The 17,550-nt window shown below is 45.5% G+C and overlaps 2 protein-coding genes across 3 annotated transcripts in view; one reads left to right on the top strand and one right to left on the bottom strand.

Moving 5' to 3' along the window:
* The window catches only part of LOC311119304 (transmembrane protein 243-like), a 34,337-nt gene extending 32,516 nt beyond the window's left edge, over positions 1–1,821 (bottom strand). The window contains exon 1 of one of the 2 annotated variants that reach the window (XM_084194025.1): positions 1,692–1,821. The gene's annotated coding sequence lies outside the window, so the exon portion shown is untranslated. The remainder of the gene's footprint in view (positions 1–1,691) is intronic. The other variant, XM_084194026.1, reaches the window with a different exon arrangement.
* Positions 1,822–4,527: 2,706 nt separating this feature from the next.
* Positions 4,528–17,550, top strand: part of LOC311119310 (protein artemis-like) — a 24,737-nt gene continuing 11,714 nt past the window's right edge. The window contains exons 1-6 of the mRNA XM_084194032.1: positions 4,528–4,734; positions 4,878–4,929; positions 5,051–5,135; positions 5,248–5,307; positions 5,678–5,733; positions 8,949–9,050. Coding sequence (XP_084050158.1) covers positions 4,626–4,734; positions 4,878–4,929; positions 5,051–5,135; positions 5,248–5,307; positions 5,678–5,733; positions 8,949–9,050 — 464 coding nt within the window. The 5' untranslated portion in view covers positions 4,528–4,625. The remainder of the gene's footprint in view (positions 4,735–4,877; positions 4,930–5,050; positions 5,136–5,247; positions 5,308–5,677; positions 5,734–8,948; positions 9,051–17,550) is intronic.

The following is a 17,550-nucleotide window of genomic DNA, read 5'->3' as shown; positions in this document are numbered from 1 at the left end:
GTAGAAGATGGGTCAAGGGGGAGGGATCCTGAGAGGAGTGGTGGGAGTAGTAGATCTGTACCAGTACAGAGGGATAAACCAACGAGTGATATACATATGCTTCAGTAAGATTGGCTTTTTAGCATTTATAGCAATGGTTATCAACTGTACTGCAGGGATGGAACATAAGTTGCAGAAAATAGAGGTTGTGGTGGCAGCTGCAGATAAGTATTTGGGTGTAGGAGATTTGACGTCAGAAGAGTTACAGGGTGTGTTGAGTGGTGGTGTCCAGTCCTTTCAAACTGTTGGCCTGAGGTAGGACTAGATAGGTTAAAATAATGGAGTAGGGTGGTGGGTTTTTAATGAGTTAGAGACTGAAAATATTTGGCATGGGTCCCCAGATCCTCAAAAAGTTACACAGCTGCACCATTGCGAGCATCCTGACCGGTTGCATCACCACCTGGTATGGCAACTGCTCGGCATCCGACTGTAAGGCGCTACAGAGGGTAGTGCGTACGGCCCAGTACATCACTGGGGCCAAGCTTCCTGCCATCCAGGACCTCTATACCAGGCGGTGTCAGAGGAAGGCCCAAAAAATTGTCAAAGACTCCAGTCACCCAAGTCATATACATTTCTCTCTGCTACCGCACTGCAAGCGGTACCGGAGCGCCAAGTCTAGGTCCAAATGGCTCCTTAACAGCTTGCAACCCCAAGCCATAAGACTGCTGAACAATTAATCAAATGGCCACCCGGACTATTTACATTGACCCCCCCCCCCCTTTGTTTTTACACTGCTGCTACTCGCTGTTTATTATCTAAGCATAGTCACTTTACCTACCTACATGTACAAATTACCTCGACTAACCTGTACCTCGGTACCGGTACCCACTGTATATAGCCTCGTTAATGTTATTTTATTGTGTTACTTTTTATTTTATTTCGTAAATATTTTCTTAACTCTATTTCTTGAACTGCATTCTTGGTTAAGGGCTTGTCAGTAAGCATTTCACAGTAAGGTTGTATTCGGCGCAAGTGACAAATAAAACTGGATTTGATAGCAGGTTATTTGTTTATTTATTTCCGTTTTTCCAAGCAAAGTATAAGGGAGGTTTGTTTGTTGTTTTAGTCATTTAGCAGACGCTCTTATCCAGAGCGACTTACAGGAGCAATTTGGGTTAAGTGCCTTGCTCAAGGGCACATCGACAGATTTTTCACCTAGTCGGCTCGGGGATTAGAACCATTATACTCCAGTCTAGTAGGTGGCAGTAATACAACATGCATTGGATGCCAACAGCCTTAAGACCTAATCGAAGAAGAACATTAAATTTTTCAATTGAACTGCCAATCATATTGGCTACTCCACGACGTTAGGACATCCGGGAACCCAAACTGGCTAGCTAACTAAATCACTCGTTGTAAATAGTCGGCTAACAGCTGGTAGTCGTTAGCTAAACTAGCTAGCTACCCACGCCTATCTTGGGCGCTGACCTCGCAGTTCTTCATTTAAAATTAATTTTAAAAAAACTAATCAAAGCTCACAAAACATATTTACGAGCTTAATAGAAGACGGCTAGCTAGCTAGTAAGCCTGCTGGTTGTCTAACATTAGTTTGTTATTGATAGCATGTCCGCTAACAATAATACAGCTAGGACGGTTCCAATCATCTGCCGAAAAGGTTGAACCAAACTTTTATTTTATTTCAATGTACTTACGTGTCAGAGCATAATAAGAGGTTGTGTTTCAGATGAATGTGTGTCAACTACTTGTCACTTATCCAGTGTCCACAAAACTTCCAGGAGCAAAATTATTCTGATCGGGTCAACCAGAAATGACAGCCTGCCAGTTTAAAGGGAACGCGACAGTACTCTTAAAGGCAAAATGTCTTATTACGCCGATAAACATTTCGGCAAAGAAAGATTTGCCTTTATTCAATACAGTGTACTACATGCATTGATGGGTCTGTTTTAATTGAGTTGATGAGTGTAGATTAATGCAAACCTTCTTTATGGACACCATTCTGCAGAAATATTTGTGGAAATCCAGTCGTTATCTTCATATCATATGAATGATCATTGTAAACTTGTAAGTATATTAATCAGAACCAATACTTAGCCCAAATAGTTGTAAAGTGTTTTACCTACCTGCTAACTGCCATACCAGTTCAGCTCTCAATCCACTCTAACTGGGCCCCATATCACCCACAGGAGTATCCAGGAAGATGCAACTTTACAGAACATTCATATAGAAATGTATGTTTATAGAATAACCATGAATGTCATGCAGCAGAATATGTCCTCAGCAGCTCTGTGTTTCAGTTGGAGTACTGGTATATGTGAATCATAGTTAGTGTACTGGTATGTGATTAACCACGTCAGGGGGTCAGAGTTTAAGTATTTTTTTTACGGTAATCCCAGTCCTCATACTAACATCACATGATGAGGGTGTGATAGCCTCCGTCCCAAATCCCCTCTCACACGCTTCAATACTTCATCTGGATCCACAATGAAACATTCATCAGAGGACCCTTATAACACACACACACACACACACCTCCCCTCACAGGTTCACACACATCAGACAGCTTCAGCCTCACACCCTTTATTCAGTGAACTGATCTACATTCCACAGCTGGGATGGTGCTGCCTTCCTTCCTACTGACGTCTTCTTCAAAAATATGGGAAAAGTTATTCAAAATGGAAAAGAGATGATAATATAATAATAATATATAATAATATAATATGCCATTTAGCAGACGCTTTTATCCAAAGCGACTTACAGTCATGCGTGCATACATTTTTGTGTATGGGTGGTCCTGGGGATCGAACCCACTACCTTGGCGTTACAAGCGCCGTGCCCTACCAGCTGAGCTACAGAGGACCACAGGATTGCTGTACACTTCTGACTTTAGTATGCATAGACCTTCACTTTATGGACTTCTCTGTCTGCACATTCTCTTTTTCTGTTGTAGTAATAGAATGTGTTGTCTCGACGCTGAAGCTTCTTCACAAACCCAGTCTCAGGCCACCTGTCAATCTAAGACAAAGAAGCAATTCCATAGTGACACATTCATCTTGTAATGAACCAACTGTCAGTGGCAATGCTTTTAGCCAGTGATTAAGGATTCATTTAAGTTGTTTACCAAGTCAACTTGCTTTACTTGTTTGTATTCCAGTTCATCTCTGTAGCCTGCCTGTTGGAATCTGTATAAGTTCTCCACCTCGTCAGTCCATTGTTTGGCTCTGCTCATGGACTTTGGCGTTGCGTTGCCATCTAAGTATGCTGCACAAGACATTGTGCTGCAGAGAGGATGTCCACAGGCGACCTACAGGAGCAAATAGTGGGCTCAATTAGCCAAGTTCAAGTTTCTCTATATACCCACATGACAGTCATAGACACTGAAATACATATGGACAAAATAAATAAACAGTAAAACACTATTTAAAAAGAATGGCAATTACATAGTAGGTTATATGGGGAGGGGGATCCTCTAATGTTCATTAGGTGGCAGAAGTAGGGTATGGCTGATATTCTATTTCTCTCCGTTCTCCTGTCCTGGGGTGCAGCAGGTGGTTCTGCCTGTCACTTGTCAGATAGCCAGTCTCGGTACAGGAAACTGTAGAGGGAGACCAGGCAGAACTGCTCTCTTCATTCTTACACGCTAACCATCTTAATGGCGAAAAAATACAATCTACATATTTCTCGAGCTGATTTCAGTTTCAATATTTGGCTGAAACCAATCAAATTGAATTTGCACACTTGACACTAACGTTGCCAAACGTACAGTTGCTAGCTAGCTAACGTTAGCTAGCTAGCCAAGATTAGAATTAACCCAAACATGTTAGCACTAGCTTCAGGCTATGGTAGATATAATATAGAAGTCACAATTACGAAAATAGACTGAATCTGGCTAGCTAGCTATACATTTTTTCTCAATTTGATTAAGTAGCTAATACCACGTTACTTACAGCTGTATCGGGCAAGACTCACAAGTCTCAAGTGTTGATGATGAGGTAGCTTGTCCTCAGTAGCCTAGCAACCCAAACCTTCCTTCTTCTTCTTCTTTGGTTTTTGTATTGTGTAACCAAATATGTTTCATGTAATAATAATAAATAATAATAATAATTGGTCATTTAGCAGACGCTCTTATCCAGAGCGACTTACAGGAGCAATTAGGGTTAAGTGCCTTGCTCAAGGGCACATCGACAGATTTTTCACCTAGTCGGCTCGGGGATTAGAACCAGCGACCTTTCGGTTACTGGCACAACGCTCTTACCCACTAAGCTACCTGCCGCCCATGTCTAGTCCATTTTATAACTAGCTAGCTCATTGTTCTATCTGTGGTGTGACCATCAGTTGAACATGTTCTTACATTGTAACTTGGCAGATAAGCTAGCTATCTAACAAGGTGTTGTTTTTGTAACTGACTAGTGGTTGCAAAGATATATGCTAGCGACGTGGTAGTTATTGTGAACAGGTCAAATTGAGATGCAATGCTGGCAGTGGCAACGTTTTGTTTTGGCTCCCATCCACTAGGTGGCTTAGTTAGCTAGTCAAGTCTCCCGACCAAAATCAGCACAAATGTCACCTAGCAGCAGTCAACGAGAGGGTGGGAGTTTGGAAAATATTGGAGCTAATCTTCAATCAAAATGAGTTCGTTCGCCGGTCGCATGAAGGAGTATCCCAACATGTCGCTGGACCGTTTTGACAGGGAGAATCTACATGCAAGGGCTTATTTTTTATCTCACTGTCATAAAGGTAAAGAAATACTCTTTGAAATACAGTGAGCCAAACAGCAGTTAGCTAGCTAAAGATAACTAGCCAGGATTTGCTCTAACGTTAACTGTTACACAGTGTACATGTAACTAGCTAGCTACTTATCTGTCACGTATTCTCTGCAGATCACATGAAGGGACTGAAGGGGCCTCTGTTGAAAAGAAAGTTGAAATTCAGGTCATTTCACAACGTTTTATTTTGATGGTCTGAAAGTTCAATGAAAAGTTTCAAGCTTGTACAAGGCTGGCTAACTGATGTTGTTAATGGCCTAACGTTACTGTCTGTTCATTTGTTCCAGTCTGACAGTCAAACTGTACTGTTCATTTGTAACTAAGGAACTGTTGCTCAGCAATCCAAAATATGCCTTCTGGGAAGATCACATAGTAAGTAGCTAGTTGTCTAAAATCATTCTGAATACTGAACACTGGTTATGGACGTATTGCTAGGTAAGCTTTGTTTTGTTTGATTTGATTTGACATGCTTCTGTTTGTCCAGGTTGCTTTGGAACTGGAGAGTCCCACACTAATCACTTTGATAGATGAGGCTTCAGGAGAGGTACAACACTGGTTCATCATTACAACACATATAGGGTCATATTGATAGATGAGGCTTCAGGAGAGGTACAACACTGGTTCATCATTACAACACATATAGGGTCATATTGATAGATGAGGCTTCAGGAGAGGTACAACACTGGTTCATCATTACAACACATATAGGGTCATATTGATAGATGAGGCTTCAGGAGAGGTACAACACTGGTTCATCATTACAACACATATAGGGTCATATTGATAGATGAGGCTTCAGGAGAGGTACAACACTGGTTCATCATTACAACACATATAGGGTCATATAAGGGCTGATCACTGTTAGTTTGCTATATGACCGCCTCTTTGATGACTGATATTGTGTGTGTCCACAGAGGGAAGAGCTTGTGGTGACTCTGCTTCCTGCAGGTCACTGTCCAGGCTCCGTCATGTGAGTATTGTGTGTGTGTGAGCATGCGAGCGTGTGTGTGTGTGTTTATGTGGTAAAATGACCTATCACCTAGCTGGTGTGTTTGTGTGTGTGTTAGGCTTGGGTGATATACCCTATATAGCTACCGTATACCGGGGTATTTAGAAATACTGACAGTTGGATATTTTTGTGGGGCGGCCTTCTAAAGCTCTGAATCTCGTGGGGCTTCGTGCTACGCCACTGCTTATAACTATAAGTTAACTAACTAAGATGGACCAAGTAAAGGATCTCCAGCCAGGGATCCAGCTCTGCGTTTGGTTTGCTAACTTGCTAGCTAAACATTAGACGGCAAGATCAAGCTTCTTGGTTACAGCAGACACAATCAATGTCTGGATCCAAATCCCTGCTGTCTTAATATTTGTTTTGTGCGTGCAGCAAACTGTGAGTAGCCTTTTGAGATAGTTGTAGAACTTTATGAGCTGGGTCGTCTGTCCTTGCAATTCGTTTATGTGCGCTTGTTAGCATTTAGCTAGCGTCCGCTATGGGAATTCGCTAGTAATTTGTAAGCATTTGTTGGGACCCCAACTGAAAACATTAGGAACACCTGCTCTTTCCATGACAGACTGACCAGGTGAATCCAGGTGAAAGCTATGATCCCTTATTGATGTCACATCTTACGTCCTCTTCAATCAGTGAAGGGTAGGAGACAGGTTAAAGAAGGATTTTTAAGCCTTGAGACAATTGAGACATGGATTGTGTATGTGTGCCATTCATGGGGGGGGGGGGTGCAACTCAATATTATGAAGGTGAGTGTACGAAACATTAAGAACAACTTCCTAATATTGAGTTGCACCCTTGATACACACAGGAAACTGTTGAGCGTGAAAAACCAAGCAGCGTTGCAGTTCTTGACACAAATCGTTGCACCTGGCACCTACTTCCATACCCTGTTCAAAGGCACTTCAATCTTTTGTCTTGCCCATTCACCCTCTGAATGGAACACATACACAATCCATGTCTCAAGGCTTAAAAATCCTATATATATATAATCATATATATATATATATATATATAATTAACAGGTGTGCCTTTTTAAAAGTTCAAGCCAACTTGTGGGAGGTGCTTCAGGAAGCATGGGGTGAAATCTCTTCAGATTACCTCAGCAAATTGACAACTAGAATGCCAAAGGTCTGCAAGGCTGTAATTGCTGCACATTTATTTTATTTTATTTTTTTAGTCATTTAGCAGACGCTCTTATCCAGAGCGACTTACATGAGCAATTAGGGTTAAGGGCCTTGCTCAAGGGCACATCGACAGATTTTTCACCTAGTCGGCTCGGGGATTAGAACCAGCGACCTTTCGGTTACTGGCACAATGCTCTTAACCACTAAGCTACCTGCCGCCCCAAATGGAGGATTCTTTAATGAAAGCAAAGTTTGAAGGACACAATTATTATTTCAATTAAAAATAATTATTTCTAACCTTGTCAATGACTACATTTCCTATTAATTTAGCTATATTTCCTATTCAAACTCATTTCATGTATGTTTTCATGGAAAACAAGGACATTTCTAAGTGACCCCAAACTTTTGAACGGTAGTGTATATATTCATTCATTCAGTGACTGACAGTAATACCGTATACCCCGGTATGGTACAGGAACAATATAAAGGTATGCTAATCTGGTTATCACCCAACCCTAGTGTGTGTGGGTTATCACCCAACCCTAGTGTCTGTAGGTTATCACCCAACCCCAGTGTGTGTGGGTTATCACCCAACCCTAGTGTGTGTGGGTTATCACCCAACCCTAGTGTGTGTGGGTTATCACCCAACCCTAGTGTCTGTAGGTTATCACCCAACCCTAGTGTGTGTGGGTTATCGCCCAACCCCAGTGTGTGTGGGTTATCGCCCAACCCCAGTGTGTGTGGGTTATCGCCCAACCCCAGTGTGTGTGGGTTATCGCCCAACCCCAGTGTGTGTGGGTTATCGCCCAACCCCAGTGTGTGTGGGTTATCGCCCAACCCCAGTGTGTGTGGGTTATCGCCCAACCCCAGTGTGTGTGGGTTATCCCCCAACCCCAGTGTCTGTAGGTTATCACCCAACCCCAGTGTCTGTAGGTTATCGCCCAACCCCAGTGTGTGTGGGTTATCGCCCAACCCTAGTGTCTGTAGGTTATCACCCAACCCCAGTGTCTGTAGGTTATCACCCAACCCTAGTGTGTGTCTGTAGGTTATCACCCAACCCTAGTGTGTGTCTGTAGGTTATCACCCAACCCCAGTGTGTGTGGGTTATCACCCAACCCCAGTGTGTGTCATCACCCAACCCTAGTGTGTGTCTGTAGGTTATCACCCAACCCCAGTGTGTGTCTGTAGGTTATCACCCAACCCTAGTGTGTGTCTGTAGGTTATCACCCAACCCTAGTGTGTGTGGGTTATCGCCCAACCCCAGTGTGTGTGGGTTATCGCCCAACCCTAGTGTGTGTGGGTTATCACCCAACCCCAGTGTGTGTGGGTTATCACCCAACCCCAGTGTGTGTGGGTTATCGCCCAACCCTAGTGTGTGTGGGTTATCGCCCAACCCTAGTGTCTGTAGGTTATCGCCCAACCCCAGTGTGTGTGGGTTATCACCCAACCCCAGTGTGTGTGGGTTATCACCCAACCCCAGTGTGTGTGGGTTATCACCCAACCCTAGTGTGTGTCTGTAGGTTATCACCCAACCCTAGTGTGTGTCTGTAGGTTATCACCCAACCCTAGTGTGTGTCTGTAGGTTATCACCCAACCCTAGTGTGTGTCTGTAGGTTATCACCCAACCCCAGTGTGTGTGGGTTATCACCCAACCCTAGTGTGTGTCTGTAGGTTATCACCCAACCCTAGTGTGTGTCTGTAGGTTATCACCCAACCCTAGTGTCTGTAGGTTATCACCCAACCCTAGTGTGTGTCTGTAGGTTATCACCCAACCCTAGTGTGTGTCTGTAGGTTATCACCCAACCCCAGTGTGTGTGGGTTATCACCCAACCCCAGTGTGTGTCATCACCCAACCCTAGTGTGTGTCTGTAGGTTATCACCCAACCCCAGTGTGTGTCTGTAGGTTATCACCCAACCCTAGTGTGTGTCTGTAGGTTATCACCCAACCCCAGTGTGTGTGGGTTATCACCCAACCCCAGTGTGTGTGGGTTATCACACAACCCTTGTGTGTGTAGGCTATCACCCAACCCCAGTGTGTGTGTTTGTGTGTAGGTTCTTGGTAGAGGGGGCCCAGGGGACGGTGTTGTACACAGGAGACTTCAGACTGGCAAAGGGAGACGCCTCCCGCATAGAACTCCTCCACTCTGGGAACAGGTACACACATATATATATACTACCTACAGTATATACAGACAGAATGACTACCACTACTATATACTAACTACAGTATATACAGACAGAATGACTACCACTACTATATACTACCTACAGTATATACAGACAGAATGACTACCAAAGGCTGTGAAGAAATACTACTTATCATAGGACAATAGAGAGAAGTTGGTTGTATCAGAGCTGTGAAGTGGAGCAGAGCATGCTGGGTGATCGTATCAGAGCTGTGAAGTGGAGCAGAGCATGCTGGGGGATCTCCAGCTCAGAGAACATCAGCTGAGGAGTCTAGTGACAGGAAGTTCCAGCCATCCTGTGTTTTCCCACCAGTTAGCTCTCGTTGTGTTAGAGGAGTCTAGTGACAGGAAGTTCCAGCCATCCTGTGTTTTCCCACCAGTTAGCTCTCGTTCTGTTAGAGGAGTCTAGTGACAGGAAGTTCCAGCCATCCTGTGTTTTCCCACCAGTTAGCTCTCGTTCTGTTAGAGGAGTCTAGTGACAGAAAGTTCCAGCCATCCTGTGTTTTCCCACCAGTTAGCTCTCGTTCTGTTAGAGGAGTCTAGTGACAGGAAGTTCCAGCCATCCTGTGTTTTCCCACCAGTTAGCTCTCGTTCTGTTAGAGGAGTCTAGTGACAGGAAGTTCCAGCCATCCTGTGTTTTCCCACCAGTTAGCTCTCGTTCTGTTAGAGGAGTCTAGTGACAGGAAGTTCCAGCCATCCTGTGTTTTCCCACCAGTTAGCTCTCGTTCTGTTAGAGGAGTCTAGTGACAGGAAGTTCCAGCCATCCTGTGTTTTCCCACCAGTTAGCTCTCGTTGTGTTAGAGGAGTCTAGTGACAGAAAGTTCCAGCCATCCTGTGTTTTCCCACCAGTTAGCTCTCGTTCTGTTAGAGGAGTCTAGTGACAGGAAGTTCCAGCCATCCTGTGTTTTCCCACCAGTTAGCTCTCGTTCTGTTAGAGGAGTCTAGTGACAGGAAGTTCCAGCCATCCTGTGTTTTCCCACCAGTTAGCTCTCGTTCTGTTAGGAGTCTAGTGACAGGAAGTTCCAGCCATCCTGTGTTTTCCCACCAGTTAGCTCTCGTTCTGTTAGAGGAGTCTAGTGACAGAAAGTTCCAGCCATCCTGTGTTTTCCCACCAGTTAGCTCTCGTTGTGTTAGAGGAGTCTAGTGACAGGAAGTTCCAGCCATCCTGTGTTTTCTCACCAGTTAGCTCTCGTTCTGTTAGAGGAGTCTAGTGACAGGAAGTTCCAGCCATCCTGTGTTTTCCCACCAGTTAGCTCTCGTTCTGTTAGAGGAGTCTAGTGACAGGAAGTTCCAGCCATCCTGTGTTTTCCCACCAGTTAGCTCTCGTTGTGTTAGAGGAGTCTAGTGACAGGAAGTTCCAGCCATCCTGTGTTTTCCCACCAGTTAGCTCTCGTTCTGTTAGAGGAGTCTAGTGACAGGAAGTTCCAGCCATCCTGTGTTTTCCCACCAGTTAGCTCTCGTTCTGTTAGAGGAGTCTAGTGACAGGAAGTTCCAGCCATCCTGTGTTTTCCCACCAGTTAGCTCTCGTTCTGTTAGAGGAGTCTAGTGACAGGAAGTTCCAGCCATCCTGTGTTTTCCCACCAGTTAGCTCTCGTTCTGTTAGAGGAGTCTAGTGACAGGAAGTTCCAGCCATCCTGTGTTTTCCCACCAGTTAGCTCTCGTTGTGTTAGAGGAGTCTAGTGACAGGAAGTTCCAGCCATCCTGTGTTTTCCCACCAGTTAGCTCTCGTTGTGTTAGAGGAGTCTAGTGACAGGAAGTTCCAGCCATCCTGTGTTTTCCCACCAGTTAGCTCTCGTTCTGTTAGAGGAGTCTAGTGACAGGAAGTTCCAGCCATCCTGTGTTTTCCCACCAGTTAGCTCTCGTTCTGTTAGAGGAGTCTAGTGACAGGAAGTTCCAGCCATCCTGTGTTTTCCCACCAGTTAGCTCTCGTTCTGTTAGAGGAGTCTAGTGACAGGAAGTTCCAGCCATCCTGTGTTTTCCCACCAGTTAGCTCTCGTTCTGTTAGAGGAGTCTAGTGACAGGAAGTTCCAGCCATTCTGTGTTTTCCCACCAGTTAGCTCTCGTTCTGTTAGAGGAGTCTAGTGACAGGAAGTTCCAGCCATCCTGTGTTTTCCCACCAGTTAGCTCTCGTTCTGTTAGAGGAGTCTAGTGACAGGAAGTTCCAGCCATCCTGTGTTTTCCCACCAGTTAGCTCTCGTTCTGTTAGAGGAGTCTAGTGACAGGAAGTTCCAGCCATCCTGTGTTTTCCCACCAGTTAGCTCTCGTTCTGTTAGAGGAGTCTAGTGACAGGAAGTTCCAGCCATCCTGTGTTTTCCCACCAGTTAGCTCTCGTTCTGTTAGAGGAGTCTAGTGACAGGAAGTTCCAGCCATCCTGTGTTTTCCCACCAGTTAGCTCTCGTTCTGTTAGGAGTCTAGTGACAGGAAGTTCCAGCCATCCTGTGTTTTCCCACCAGTTAGCTCTCGTTCTGTTAGAGGAGTCTAGTGACAGAAAGTTCCAGCCATCCTGTGTTTTCCCACCAGTTAGCTCTCGTTGTGTTAGAGGAGTCTAGTGACAGGAAGTTCCAGCCATCCTGTGTTTTCTCACCAGTTAGCTCTCGTTCTGTTAGAGGAGTCTAGTGACAGGAAGTTCCAGCCATCCTGTGTTTTCCCACCAGTTAGCTCTCGTTCTGTTAGAGGAGTCTAGTGACAGGAAGTTCCAGCCATCCTGTGTTTTCCCACCAGTTAGCTCTCGTTGTGTTAGAGGAGTCTAGTGACAGGAAGTTCCAGCCATCCTGTGTTTTCCCACCAGTTAGCTCTCGTTCTGTTAGAGGAGTCTAGTGACAGGAAGTTCCAGCCATCCTGTGTTTTCCCACCAGTTAGCTCTCGTTCTGTTAGAGGAGTCTAGTGACAGGAAGTTCCAGCCATCCTGTGTTTTCCCACCAGTTAGCTCTCGTTCTGTTAGAGGAGTCTAGTGACAGGAAGTTCCAGCCATCCTGTGTTTTCCCACCAGTTAGCTCTCGTTCTGTTAGAGGAGTCTAGTGACAGGAAGTTCCAGCCATCCTGTGTTTTCCCACCAGTTAGCTCTCGTTGTGTTAGAGGAGTCTAGTGACAGGAAGTTCCAGCCATCCTGTGTTTTCCCACCAGTTAGCTCTCGTTGTGTTAGAGGAGTCTAGTGACAGGAAGTTCCAGCCATCCTGTGTTTTCCCACCAGTTAGCTCTCGTTCTGTTAGAGGAGTCTAGTGACAGGAAGTTCCAGCCATCCTGTGTTTTCCCACCAGTTAGCTCTTGTTCTGTTAGAGGAGTCTAGTGACAGGAAGTTCCAGCCATCCTGTGTTTTCCCACCAGTTAGCTCTCGTTCTGTTAGAGGAGTCTAGTGACAGGAAGTTCCAGCCATCCTGTGTTTTCCCACCAGTTAGCTCTCGTTCTGTTAGAGGAGTCTAGTGACAGGAAGTTCCAGCCATCCTGTGTTTTCCCACCAGTTAGCTCTCGTTCTGTTAGAGGAGTCTAGTGACAGGAAGTTCCAGCCATCCTGTGTTTTCCCACCAGTTAGCTCTCGTTCTGTTAGAGGAGTCTAGTGACAGGAAGTTCCAGCCATCCTGTGTTTTCCCACCAGTTAGCTCTCGTTCTGTTAGAGGAGTCTAGTGACAGGAAGTTCCAGCCATCCTGTGTTTTCCCACCAGTTAGCTCTCGTTCTGTTAGAGGAGTCTAGTGACAGGAAGTTCCAGCCATCCTGTGTTTTCCCACCAGTTAGCTCTCGTTCTGTTAGAGGAGTCTAGTGACAGGAAGTTCCAGCCATCCTGTGTTTTCCCACCAGTTAGCTCTCGTTCTGTTAGAGGAGTCTAGTGACAGGACGTTCCAGCCATCCTGTGTTTTCCCACCAGTTAGCTCTCGTTCTGTTAGAGGAGTCTAGTGACAGGAAGTTCCATTCATCCTGTGTTTTCCCACCAGTTAGCTCTCGTTGTGTTAGAGGAGTCTAGTGACAGGAAGTTCCAGCCATCCTGTGTTTTCCCACCAGTTAGCTCTCGTTCTGTTAGAGGAGTCTAGTGACAGGAAGTTCCAGCCATCCTGTGTTTTCCCACCAGTTAGCTCTCGTTCTGTTAGAGGAGTCTAGTGACAGGAAGTTCCAGCCATCCTGTGTTTTCCCACCAGTTAGCTCTCGTTGTGTTAGAGGAGTCTAGTGACAGGAAGTTCCAGCCATCCTGTGTTTTCCCACCAGTTAGCTCTCGTTCTGTTAGAGGAGTCTAGTGACAGGAAGTTCCAGCCATCCTGTGTTTTCCCACCAGTTAGCTCTCGTTGTGTTAGAGGAGTCTAGTGACAGGAAGTTCCAGCCATCCTGTGTTTTCCCACCAGTTAGCTCTCGTTCTGTTAGAGGAGTCTAGTGACAGGAAGTTCCAGCCATCCTGTGTTTTCCCACCAGTTAGCTCTCGTTGTGTTAGAGGAGTCTAGTGACAGGAAGTTCCAGCCATCCTGTGTTTTCCCACCAGTTAGCTCTCGTTCTGTTAGAGGAGTCTAGTGACAGGAAGTTCCAGCCATCCTGTGTTTTCCCACCAGTTAGCTCTCGTTCTGTTAGAGGAGTCTAGTGACAGGAAGTTCCAGCCATCCTGTGTTTTCCCACCAGTTAGCTCTCGTTCTGTTAGAGGAGTCTAGTGACAGGAAGTTCCAGCCATCCTGTGTTTTCCCACCAGTTAGCTCTCGTTCTGTTAGAGGAGTCTAGTGACAGGAAGTTCCAGCCATCCTGTGTTTTCCCACCAGTTAGCTCTCGTTCTGTTAGAGGAGTCTAGTGACAGGAAGTTCCAGCCATCCTGTGTTTTCCCACCAGTTAGCTCTCGTTCTGTTAGAGGAGTCTAGTGACAGGAAGTTCCAGCCATCCTGTGTTTTCCCACCAGTTAGCTCTCGTTCTGTTAGAGGAGTCTAGTGACAGGAAGTTCCAGCCATCCTGTGTTTTCCCACCAGTTAGCTCTCGTTCTGTTAGAGGAGTCTAGTGACAGGAAGTTCCAGCCATCCTGTGTTTTCCCACCAGTTAGCTCTCGTTCTGTTAGAGGAGTCTAGTGACAGGAAGTTCCAGCCATCCTGTGTTTTCCCACCAGTTAGCTCTCGTTCTGTTAGAGGAGTCTAGTGACAGGAAGTTCCAGCCATCCTGTGTTTTCCCACCAGTTAGCTCTCGTTCTGTTAGAGGAGTCTAGTGACAGGAAGTTCCAGCCATCCTGTGTTTTCCCACCAGTTAGCTCTCGTTCTGTTAGAGGAGTCTAGTGACAGGAAGTTCCAGCCATCCTGTGTTTTCCCACCAGTTAGCTCTCGTTCTGTTAGAGGAGTCTAGTGACAGGAAGTTCCAGCCATCCTGTGTTTTCCCACCAGTTAGCTCTCGTTCTGTTAGAGGAGTCTAGTGACAGGAAGTTCCAGCCATCCTGTGTTTTCCCACCAGTTAGCTCTCGTTCTGTTAGAGGAGTCTAGTGACAGGAAGTTCCAGCCATCCTGTGTTTTCCCACCAGTTAGCTCTCGTTCTGTTAGAGGAGTCTAGTGACAGGAAGTTCCAGCCATCCTGTGTTTTCCCACCAGTTAGCTCTCGTTCTGTTAGAGGAGTCTAGTGACAGGAAGTTCCAGCCATCCTGTGTTTTCCCACCAGTTAGCTCTCGTTGTGTTAGAGGAGTCTAGTGACAGGAAGTTCCAGCCATCCTGTGTTTTCCCACCAGTTAGCTCTCGTTCTGTTAGAGGAGTCTAGTGACAGGAAGTTCCAGCCATCCTGTGTTTTCCCACCAGTTAGCTCTCGTTCTGTTAGAGGAGTCTAGTGACAGGAAGTTCCAGCTCTCGTTGTGTTCAGGCCAGTGTGCGTCCTTGCTGATATGTAAGTCCATATAACCCTAACCCTAACCCTAACCCTAACCCATATTCTACATTCATGTGTTTATGCACTTACCTATGTTATTGTCATATTTTATGGTTCTTCTAATTAAGTGTTTAGCACGAGCTACTGCGGTAACGACCATCAGGTCCTGTGGACATGCATTGGTAGAGCCCAACTGGCTAACGACCATCAGGTCCTTTGGACATGCATTGGTAGAGCCCAACTGGCTAACGAACATCAGGTCCTAATGGCCTGGTACTCAGGGCTCTATTGTCCCTCTAACCATCAGGTCCTAATGGCCTGGTACTGAGGGCTCTATTGTCCCTCTAACCATCAGGTCCTAATGGCCTGGTACTCAGGGCTCTATTGTCCCTCTAACCATCAGGTCCTAATGGCCTGGTACTCAGGGCTCTATTGTCCCTCTAACCATCAGGTCCTAATGGCCTGGTACTCAGGGCTCTATTGTCCCTCTAACCATCAGGTCCTAATGGCCTGGTACTCAGGGCTCTATTGTCCCTCTAACCATCAGGTCCTAATGGCCTGGTACTCAGGGCTCTATTGTCCCTCTAACCATCAGGTCCTAATGACCTGGTACTAATGGGCGGCAGGTGGCTTAGTGGGTAAGAGCGTTGTGCCAGTAACCGAAAGGTCGCTGGTTCTAATCCCCGAGCCGACTAGGTGAAAAATCTGTCGATGTGCCCTTGAGCAAGGCACTTAACCCTATTTGCTCCTGTAAGTCGCTCTGGATAAGAGCGTCTGCTAAATGACCAATTATTTTAATTATATGGTACTCAGGGCTCTATTGTCCCTCTAACCATCAGGTCCTAATGGCCTGGTACTCAGGGCTCTATTGTCCCTCTAACCATCAGGTCCTAATGGCCTGGTACTCAGGGCTCTATTGTCCCTCTAACATCTTTTCCCTGCTGTCACATGACTGACTTTCAGCCCTGCTATTGGCTGTTCACAACAGACCTGAACACTGTCAGACAAATACCTCATTTTCATCCATGATTCCAAATGATTTCAATTTAGACAACACAGGTGTTGGTGAGCTGATCTGTTAGTAGTTAGTCCACATTGGAATGGGTTACATGTACTAGGGCTGTCCCCGACAATAAACTACAGTGGGGGAAAAAAGTATTTAGTCAGCCACCAATTGTGCAAGTTCTCCCACTTAAAAAGATGAGAGAGGCCTGTAATTTTCATCATAGGTACACGTCAACTATGACAGACAAATTGAGGGGAAAAAATCAAGAAAATCACATTGTAGGATTTTTAATGAATTTATTTGCAAATTATGGTGGAAAATAAGTATTTGGTCACCTACAAACAAGCAAGATTTCTGGCTCTCACAGACCTGTAACTTCTTATTTAAGAGGCTCATCTGTCCTCCACTCGTTACCTGTATTAATGGCACCTGTTTGAACTTGTTATCAGTATAAAAGACACCTGTCCACAACCTCAAACAGTCACACTCCAAACTCCACTATGGCCAAGACCAAAGAGCTGTCAAAGGACACCAGAAACAAAATTGTAGACCTGCACCAGGCTGGGAAGACTGAATCTGCAATAGGTAAGCAGCTTGGTTTGAAGAAATCAACTGTGGGAGCAATTATTAGGAAATGGAAGACATACAAGACCACTGATAATCTCCCTCGATCTGGGGCTCCACGCAAGATCTCACCCTGTGGGGTCAAAATGATCACAAGAACGGTGAGCAAAAATCCCAGAACCACACGGGGCGACCTAGTGAATGACCTGCAGAGAGCTGGGACCAAAGTAACAAAGTCTACCATCAGTAACACACTACGCCGCCAGGGACTCAAATCCTGCAGTGCCAGACGTGTCCTCCTGCTTAAGCCAGTACATGTCCAGGCCCGTCTGAAGTTTGCTAGAGTGCATTTGGATGATCCAGAAGAGGATTGGGAGAATGTCATATGGTCAGATGAAACCAAAATATAACTTTTTGGTAAAAACTCAACTCGTCGTGTTTGGAGGACAAAGAATGCTGAGTTGCATCCAAAGAAAACCATACCTACTGCGAAGCATGGGGGTGGAAACATCATGCTTTGGGGCTGTTTTTCTGCAAAGGGACCAGGACGACTGATCCGTGTAAAGGAAAGAATGAATGGGGCCATGTATCGTGAGATTTTGAGTGAAAACCTCCTTCCATCAGCAAGGGCATTGAAGATGAAACGTGGCTGGGTCTTTCAGCATGACAATGATCCCAAACACACCGCCCGGGCAACGAAGGAGTGGCTTTGTAAGAAGCATTTCAAAGTCCTGGAGTGGCCTAGCCAGTCTCCAGATCTCAACCCCATAGAATATCTTTGGAGGGAGTTGAAAGTCCGTGTTGCCCAGCGACAGCCCCAAAACATCACTGCTCTAGAGGAGATCTGCATGGAGGAATGGGCCAAAATACCAGCAACAGTGTGTGAAAACCTTGTGAAGACTTACAGAAAACATTTGACCTGTGTCATTGCCAACAAAGGGTATATAACAAAGTATTGAGAAACTTTTGTTATTGACCAAATACTTATTTTCCACCATAATTTGCAAATAAATTCATTAAAAATCCTACAATGTGATTTTCTGGAATTTCTTCTCTCATTTTGTCTGTCATAGTTGACGTGTACCTATGATGAAA

The sequence above is a fragment of the Coregonus lavaretus genome (genome assembly GCF_964263955.1).
Source record: "Coregonus lavaretus genome assembly, contig: HAP1_SCAFFOLD_252, whole genome shotgun sequence".
Lineage (NCBI taxonomy): Eukaryota > Metazoa > Chordata > Actinopteri > Salmoniformes > Salmonidae > Coregonus > Coregonus lavaretus.
This window is presented reverse-complemented; position numbering and strand designations above follow the sequence as displayed.